At 38.9% G+C, this 9,999-nt stretch overlaps 1 protein-coding gene across 2 annotated transcripts in view; it reads left to right on the forward strand.

Moving 5' to 3' along the window:
• PTH2R (parathyroid hormone 2 receptor) overlaps positions 1 to 7,223 on the forward strand; it is a 103,382-nt gene extending 96,159 nt beyond the window's left edge. The window contains exons 11-13 of one of the 2 annotated variants that reach the window (XM_063077591.1): positions 3,357 to 3,495; positions 4,932 to 4,973; positions 6,828 to 7,223. In XM_063077591.1, the coding sequence (XP_062933661.1) occupies positions 3,357 to 3,495; positions 4,932 to 4,973; positions 6,828 to 7,223 (577 nt within the window). The remainder of the gene's footprint in view (positions 1 to 3,356; positions 3,496 to 4,931; positions 4,974 to 6,827) is intronic. The other variant, XM_063077592.1, reaches the window with a different exon arrangement.
• The last annotated feature ends 2,776 nt before the right edge of the window (positions 7,224 to 9,999 follow it).

A 9,999-nucleotide genomic window follows, 5' to 3' on the forward strand; every position in this document is an offset into this window, starting at 1 on the left:
CAAAAAACAATTCAAAAGATCAACGAATCAAAAAGTTGGTTTTTTGAAAAGATAAATAAAATTGACAAACCATTAGCATGGCTAACAAAAAAAAGAAGAGAGAAGACTGAAATAACAAAAATTAGAAATGAAAAAGGCGATATTACAACTGATTCATCTGAAATACAAGGAATCATTCGAGACTACTATAAACAACTATACGCCAAGAAATTTGAAAATCTGGAGGAAATGGATAAATTTCTGGACACACACAAGCTACCAAAACTGAACCAGGAAGACGTAGAAAATTTGAACAGACCAATAACAATAAAGGAGATTGAAGCTGTTATCAGAAGGCTCCCAACAAAGAAAAGCCCAGGACCAGATGGATTCACAGCAGAATTTTACCAAACATTCAAAGAGGAATTGACACCGATTCTTTACAAACTATTCCAAAAGATTGAAATGGACGCAAATCTCCCAAACTCATTCTATGAAGCAAACATCATCCTGATACCAAAACCAGGTAAAGGTATAACCAAAAAATAAAACTACAGGCCGATATCCTTGATGAATATAGATGCATATATCCTTACTAAAATACTAGCAAACAGAATACTGCAACACATACGAAAAATTATTCATCACGATCAAGTGGGATTTATCCCAGGGATGCAACGTTGGTTCAACATACGCAAATCAATAAATGTGATACACCATATTAATAAACTCAAACACAAGGACCATATGATCATCTCTATAGATGCTGAAAAAGCATTTGATAAAGTTCAGCACTCATTCATGACAAAGACCCTCTATAAGTTAGGTATAGAGGGAAAGTATCTCAACATAATTAAAGCCATATATGCCAAACCCACTGCCAATATCATCCTGAATGGGGAAAAGCTGAAAGCTTTTCCTTTAAGAACAGGAACTAGACAAGGATGCCCACTCTCACCACTCCTATTCAACATAGTGTTTTAAGTACTAGCCAGAGCTATCAGAGAAGAGAAGGAAATAAAGGGCATCCAGATTGGAAAAGATGAAGTCAAACTGTCCCTGTTTGCAGATGACATGATCCTATATATCGAACAGCCTAAAACCTCTACAAAAAAACTCTTGGAATTGATAAATGATTTCAGCACAGTAGCAGGATACAAAATCAACACACAAAAATCAGTAGCATTTCTTTTCTCCAATAGTGAACATGCAGAATGAGAAATCAAGAAAGCTTGCCCATTTACAATAGCCACCAAAAAAATAAAATACTTAGGAATTGAGTTAACCAAGGAGGTGAAAAATCTCTATCATGAGAACTACAAACCACTGCTGAGAGAAATTAGAGAGGATACAAGAAGATGGAAAGATATTCCATGCTCTTGGATTGGAAGAATCAACATAGTGAAAATGTCCATACTACCCAAAGTGATATACAAATTCAATGCAATCCCCATCAAAATTCCAAAGACATTTTTCTCAGAAATGGAAAAAACTATTCAGACATTTATATGGAACAATAAAAGACCACGAATAGCCAAAGCAATGCTCAGCAAAAAAAATAAAGCTGGAGGCATAACACTACCTGACTTTAAGCTATACTACAAAGCTATAATAACCAAAACAGTATGGTACTGGCATAAAAACAGACAAACCGATCAATGGAATAGAATAGAGAATCCAGAAATCAACCCACACACTTACTGCCATCTGATCTTTGACAAAGGCACCAAGCCTATTCACTGGGGAAGGGACTGCCTCTTCAGCAAATGGTGCTAGGATAACTGGATATCCATATGCAGGAGAATGAAACTAGATCCATACCTCTCACCGTATACTAAAGTCAACTCAAAATGGATTAAGGATTTAAATATACACCCTGAAACAATAAAACTTCTTAAAGAAAACATAGGAGAAACACTTCAGGAAATAGGACTGGACACAGACTTCATGAATACGACCCCAAAAGCACGGGCAACCAAAGGAAAAATAAACAAATGGGATTATATCAAACTAAAAAGCTTCTGCACAGCAAAAGAAACAATTAACAGAGTTAAAAGACAACCAACAGAGTGGGAGAAAATATTTGCAAAATATACATCTGACAAAGGATTAATATCCAGAATATATAAGGAACTCAAACAACTTTACAAGAAGAAAACAAGCAACCCAATTAAAAAATGGGCAAAAGAGCTAAGTAGGCATTTCTCTAAGGAAGATATACAAATGGCCAACAGACATATGAAAAAATGCTCAACATCACTCAGCATCCGGGAAATGCAAATCAAAACCACACTGAGATACCATATAACCCCAGTTAGGATGGCTAAAATCCAAAAGACTATGAACGATAAATGCTGGGGAGGTTGCAGAGAAAAAGGAACTCTCATCCATTGTTGGTGGGACTGCAAAATGGTGCAGCCTCTATGGAAAATGGTATGGAGGTTCCTCAAACAATTGCAGATAGATCTACCATATGACTCAGCTATCCCACTGCTGGGAATATACCCAGAGGAATGGAAATCATCAAGTCGAAGGTATACCTGTTCCCCAATGTTCATCGCAGCGCTCTTTACAATAGCCAAGAGTTGTAACAAGCCCAAATGTCCATCATCAGATGAGTGGATACGGAAAATGTGGTACATCTACACAATGGAATACTACTCAGCTATAAAAACGAATGAAATACTGCCATTTGCAACAACATGGATGGACCTTGAGAGAATTATATTAAGTGAAACAAGTCAGGCACAGATAGAGAAATACCACATGTTCTCACTTATTGGTGGGAGCTAAAAATTAATATATAAATTCACACACACACACACACACACACACACACACACACACACACACACACACAAAGCGGCGGGGGGGGGGGGAAGAAGATATAACAACCACAATTACTTGAAGTTGATACGAGAAGCAAACAGAAAGGACATTGTTGGGGGGGAGGGGAGGAGGGAGAAGGGAGGGAGGTTTTGGTGATGGGGAGCAATAATCAGCCACAATGTATATCAACAAAATAAAATTAAAAAAAATAATAAAATAAAATAAAATGAAATAAAATAATTATACATATAAAAAAAATATAGAAGAGTTAGGACAGGAAAAAGAGACATTTCACAATTTTATCAAAATAGTATCCCTTAAGCAAGAATAGTAGAAATAGGATAATAATTACAGGGAGTGAGAATAAACTACGTGACTTTGTATAAAAGTGATAGGAAGAGGAGAGAGGGGGAGGAATGAACAGAAGTGGTGGGATCCAAAGAGAGAGAGGAGTCAGCCCTGGAAGCTCTGCTAAACTTTCTTTTTCCAGCAAGCTGTCTCTACTGCACTCTGGTTGACTAATACAAAGGCTTGGCATTCTCTTTCAGGAAACTTGCCAAGTCGACACTGGTGCTGGTCCTGGTCTTTGGAGTGCATTACATCGTGTTTGTGTGCCTGCCCCACTCCTTCACTGGGCTCGCTTGGGAGATCCGCATGCACTGTGAGCTCTTCTTCAACTCCTTGCAGGTAGAGAGTGCCACCTATTCATTTGGTTCTTGTAATTTGCCTTTTTTCTCCCTTGCTACCTCTTTCTCTGCCCTCTCTCTAGCTTTGATGCCCCTAGGGTGGGGGTAGGGGGAACGGGGAATGAAAGGGTGATATTCTATGGTGCCTGTGCTTTCTGTCCTGTCACAGCAGGAGCAGTTCTGGAACTGTCTGTCACACGAGCAAGCCTGGGTGGCGAGATAAGAAAGCATATTGCTGTCACATATGTAGCACCTGCAGAGCAGGGACATCTGCTTGTGTGTATAGAAAATAAATAAAAGCAAAAGGTGAGGGCAGGGAAGAGGAAGAAAAAAAGGGAAAGGGAGATAAACAAGAGCAAGAGGTTGCTGCCACAGTTTTATCACATTTGAAAATATTTGAAAATATGGATTACTCTTCACCCTGCTTACTCATCTGCTGCCACCTCCTAAATCTAGTCTGTATACTCGTACAATAGTCTGAAGAATCTTGGAAATGTAAATTTGATCATGTCACTTACTTGCCAAAAATATCCAAAGGCTTTCATTGCACTCAATAAAGTTCAAATGTGGTTTTCTGGCACGCACAGCCTGGCGTGGCATGGAGCCTGGTGACTCACCCTCTCTCATTGCGCTCCACGTAGTGCACTAAGTTGGAGCCACACTGTTGCTTCCGTACTTTCTGTTCTTCAAGCTTTTTACTGCTTCAAGGGTTCAGTGCTCTTCCCTTTGCCTATAATGCTTCCCCCCTAACAGTCACACAGCAGCTTCTTGTTCTTGTCACTCAAAACAGCTTAAATGTCAACTCCTCACAGAGGTCTTTGTTGATTTCCCATCTAATATATACTCTCCACTGTGATCTTTGACCTCACTCATTTTACCTGCATAACCTTATCATCTTACATTCTTCTCACGTGGCTGTTTGTTTCTATTTTATCCATGTGTCTTCTCTTGTAAAACCTTGTCTACCTTGTTTACACTGTTTATTTCTGTCATGCTGAGCAGCTCCTAGCACCCTGTATAAACTCAATAAATGTTTTTGAATGAATGGTTTTTTTGAGTTCTTACCATATCATACGCTCTGTCTTCAGCTTCCAGCATTCATAATGTATTAAATGTCTTTTACCAAGCAGGGGATGGATATCATAAAACCCTTGAGTGGCAACATAAGTGAAACTAATATAATAGAAATCAGTAATTTATGTATCTTGGGGTATTTTATTCATTTACTTGTTTGGTTCAACTGACACCAAGGAAAGATCTCAAACAAATTTAATGTAAATTTACAGATTTGGAAACATTGGGAGAGAATAATTTATACAATTTTCTGAAAGAATCATAAAAAACCAGTTTTTCAACTTATACATTTTGACAAAAGACACTTTAGTGCTGTGAGTTTCAGGAACCGTCAAAGGGCTAACGTTCTTCTTTGTTCTCCAGGGTTTCTTTGTGTCTATCATCTACTGCTACTGCAATGGAGAGGTAGGAATCTTGGACACCCTACAGGTCTAGCTCTGAATAAGCTTGTAAATGGTCATCGCAGTGTGACCCGAATCTCTTAGAATTCCCAGAACTTGCAGGACAGAATGGGAAGAAGGGAGGTATTTTAATCATAAATTATTTTGAGAAATCAATAATTTATGTAAATAAGCTAAGGTCTTCCTCTTCTAACTATGAGATGATGATGGGACAATTTCAGTTCATTTAGGAGTTGGCTGGAGAGAAGTAACCACATTGGATCACACATTTCACTTTGTAACTTTTAACATGTCCTGCTGTTGGATGAGTTGCCTCCTTTTTTCTCTCAAATTTTAAACTTGTTGCAAGTCCCAGAAGCACAAGGATACGTGTTGATTTGTTGCTGTAGACCCAGTGATGCTTCTGACCATGTTTAGGGTTTGGACATTGTGCCACACTAGTCCAGTCCCTGCAGAAAGAGCTTAAATTAAGTGGTAACTCATTAATTTCCTAATGTTCTTCTGTATTGCTTTTACTTGATTTTGCAGGTGGAGTAAGTAGATCAGGTGCTGTTTTTTTGCCAGGATGAATGGATAGGAGCTCGTTTTTTCAGGTGACATCAGTTTACCAGGTTTCCATGGCTTCTCATGGAACTTCCAAATCAGCTCCCTTCTGGAAAGTGGCCATAGCAGTAGAATTGCATCTTCAGTAGCAGGAATGGAAACAAGAACCCCACTCTGTTAATGTGTTTGCATGTCCTGTATACCCAGCAGTGGGATTGCTTAATCATATGGTAGTGCCTACTTTTCTATCTATGATCCGTTTGCCCTTGTTTTTCCTCCTTCAGCACTCCTATGCAAATTGATAGTGGGGCAGTTACATTTCAAGTTGAGCACCTTCCACGCCCTTCCTCAGCCTCAGATGGTGTCAAAGACACAGGACATTAAAGTTTTGAAAACAGATTTTATTGACTAACTACTGACAGTAAGAGAAAGAACCAAGCTCTATTCAGATTTGGGCAGAGGTGATTTGGGCGTTTTAGAGGGAGAATGAAGGAGTGGGGAATGCAGGGGCTCAGCAGAGTCAGAAAAGTGTAAAAAGTAGAAAGGATTGGTTAGTGTAAATGTGATTTGGCCAGCAGTGCCTGCTAGCTGGTAGTTATCCAGGTTAGGGTTCTCTCCTCCCACAGAGACTGAGACACAGAGTTCCTACCCTTCTTGATGATTGCATTTTGAAGGAATGTCTCTAAGGTCCTTAAGAGAGATGTTTCTGAGTTGCAAGAGCTACATATGAATAATTGTGAGCACTTTTTAAATGCTTTAAGAAAGGGAGGTCAGGGAACTATCAGCAAGTGTGCAGGCTAGAACAAATAGTAAATTTTCCTGTCAGCGTTGAGCTTTCTCAGGCAAGCACTTTGGGGGGAACTGGGACCATCCTAGGGACATAGCCTTATGCTGCTAGAATCCTTGCTAGAGTTTGGTTAGATCTCTCAGTGCAGGGGTTTGGCCGGAGTTGCCATGTGCTGAGAGTTCAGCAGTGCTCACTGGCACTATTTATCTCTATCCCAACCCAGAATCCCCCTTTTTCTCTCTCCCATAAGTCAGATATTTCTATTGGTTGCATTTCAACTTCTATGTAAATACTAACCTTGGACACGTCTCTTTACCTCTCTCTAAGCCTCAGTTTATTCATTTCCAAAAATAACACCTATCTCCGGGGTTTTTTGAGGTTAAGAGGGAGAATATATGTAAAGTCCCTGGCACCCAGAGGGACCTCAATAAGTGAATATCACTATCATGGAAATCAAGGCAAACAACCTTGTAGCAAGGTCGCAGGGTCTCATGATTTCTGATACAGGGCGTGTTTCTCGGGGCTTAGGTTCAGGCTGAGGTGAAGAAGATGTGGAGTCGCTGTGACCTATCCGTGGACTGGAAAAGGACGCCGCCCTGTGGCAGTCGCAGGTACGGTTCGGTGCTCACCACCGTGACGCACAGCACCAGCAGCCAGTCGCAGGTGGCCGCCAGCACGCGCACCGTGCTCCTCTCGGGCACAGCGGCCAAGACTGCCCGAAGACAGCACGACAGCCACGTGACTTTACCCGGCTACGTCCGGAGTAACTCGGAGCAGGACTGTCTGCCACAGTCAACCCACGAGGAGACCAAGGAGGGTAACGGGAGGCAGAGAGATGACATTCCGATGGAGGACTCTTCCAGGCCATTGGCATTTAACCCAGACACTGAAGGGCACGACGGAGACACTGAGGATGTTCTCTGAGTCACCATTTGTGGGTTTGGCGGGCTGACTGGTCTGGTTGTGTGAGAGAAGTTTGGCTGGCATTCCTCGGCTTGAACACGGAGGCTGAAATGATCAGGGCTCAAGTGTTACTTAAAAGTTTTCAGGCTCAGTGAATTAGCTCCTACAGCTCTGACGACACAGAAGGGGAAGTGTAAATGGAGTAGTTTATTATCTTATATTGGCATCAAATTATCTTCTAAATTGATGTATGGTACTTGCTCTGTGATTGTTCATTTTTTTCCCTGCTACTTTTGGGTAGAAGTAATTTCAAATACTTGGCTCTAACTTTCTCTCATAAATATCACCCTGAATATGGCAGAGATCATTTAGTATGTGTCATTTTCCTTTTAGGATATTCGTGCTCTATTTTTCTCTTTCTCATTTTAATGTACTTCTATCAATGCGTTTATTTTGACTGTGCATAGGAGCAGTTAGGGTCTGAAAAATGTATGGTGAAAGATAAAAAATTTAAAAACAAGTATGCACTGGAACATTGGTGGGCTGGACATTGATAGAATAATGAATTTATGACAATTAAGCTGGTTTCTTTCTAGGAACAAGGAAAATTACTCTAAAAAGGAATATTTCACATATTCCCTTTTTTGAATGTTCCCCTTGTGACCAGCCAAACCTCAGGTCTCATGCCTCCTTCTTTGTAAACCATGACATGTTGACACGTTTTCTTAGTGAGCTTATGTTTGCAAACTGATTTTGTTTGTAATAATTTATGTTGATAGTAAATCATACTGCATCTATATCTTTTTCTTCTTTGTTCTATTTCTGTATTGCATATGGCATGTGGAATAATTAAAAGTTTGTTTAAAAAATACATTTTGGGTGACTTTATTTTATTTAAAATTTTTTTGTATGTGTCTTCTTCACCCTCCTTTGTTTTGCATGACTTTTTAAAATTTCTTTTCAGTATCTCACTTTATTTTTGAGAACCAACTAAACTTCCCTTCTCCATATCTACAAAATTCAGCATTTAGCTTCTGCACTTTGCTGAACTTGAAATTTCAGAATGTTGCAGTTGTGAAAATATTTATTGAATGCATGTCATGTTATCAGGCATCCTGCTAGATTTTTACAAGCATTAACTTGCTTAATCCTCCATGCAAACTTATGGAGTAAGTTGCATCACTGTCTGCCTTTGCAGAGATGACTCACAGAGGTGGGTTAATTTGCCCAAAGTTGCACAGCTAGTCAGCGACTGAGCGTGGTTTTAGACACAGATCTATTAACATGTTCTTAACCATTATGCTATATTGTCACGAATATATATGTATCCCATTAACCAGTCAAAAATTTAATGAGTTTCTTCTGGATAGAGAGTGTTTTAGGAACTTGTATTGTGATACGTTTTAGCCTCTGACCCTTCTGAAGTTTCCACTGTAGTGCAGATGACATACATATAGGAAATAAAGAATATCACAGAGCAATATGTTTCTGAATAAAATGACACAGATCAAGCTGATCTATCACAATTTGCTAAATGATTTTACTGATATCAAATAGTGTCATGATGAATAAGGTACTCTGATATCTACATACCCTCTTGAAAAATATTATATTTCTCTTCCATGCTTTTTCTTTCTTTCCTTTTCTGTGCCATAGCACAGGCCATTTCCTTCCCTCCCTGTTTACAAAGATGCCATTGTGCATATTTAGTTCATGTGATTCAATTCTATATTGTCATATCCCTAGGCTGCTTCCCTGTTAGGAGAGAACCATCATGGGTTGAGTCAGAGATTAAAATTCAGTTCTTTTGCTAACTTTCTGCGAGGCTTTATAAAATCAATTAACTTCCTTTATAGTTAATTTCTCCTTCTTAAAATGAAGACAATATCTGTCTACCTTTGAGAGATATTCTGATATTAAGAGAAATCACACGTTGAAAGCACTTTGTAATATAAAAAATCCATACAAATACTTGGTTTAGATTTTTGTTATTGTTTTAAGTTAAATCTCATTTTGCCCCATTATGATATAAAAGGTCTCATTGGTCATTTCAGTACAATAAGAAATTGTTAGAATAGATCTATTTTGATAACATAGAAAATATTGAGCTGTTACTTTCTAAGCCAATCCCAAATTCTAAGGCTAGACCACTTCTTTACATTAACAAATATGAATGACACCCTCAGAGTTACCACGATTTTTCTTAAGGTTTATTTGTTCATTAATTCAACTAACATTTATGTGGAGCATATTATGGGACAGATACTATGCTATGTGCTTGGCCACAAAAAAGCACAAGGCATAATCTATTCCCTGTAGGAATGAATAAATCATTTGCTAAGGCTCTTAATATCATCTATGTACACACACTTTTTCTTCTACTTTTTGATAATGTTTTCACTTAATTAGATAGCTAGGACAATAAGTTATACCAGTCTACTGATTTTATCAAGTAAAATATTGGGCAGTTACTGAGGATTTGCGAATCTAGATCCAAAGATGCAAACTATCGGTTCATGAACTAAATTTGGTCCATAGCTATGTTTTATTTGCTCTGCCAAGGTATTTGGAAACATATTGTTTAGTTGCCAACATTTGAAATTTGAGTGATTTACATAAAATCATACTTTCTGAATTATGAAAACACTAGTGGATCTCATAAGACAACAATCAGCTGGAACTGAATGGTGGCTGGCCTCTTCAGACAGGGCAAATATTCAAGTTTGCCCAGTGCCCACCTGGTCCTGTTCATTTATTGCTGTTACCTGCCTGGGCTTTGGGCTTGTTTGTGTTGCTT

Source organism: Cynocephalus volans, chromosome 1 (assembly GCF_027409185.1).
Source record: "Cynocephalus volans isolate mCynVol1 chromosome 1, mCynVol1.pri, whole genome shotgun sequence".
In the NCBI taxonomy this organism is placed as follows: domain Eukaryota; kingdom Metazoa; phylum Chordata; class Mammalia; order Dermoptera; family Cynocephalidae; genus Cynocephalus; species Cynocephalus volans.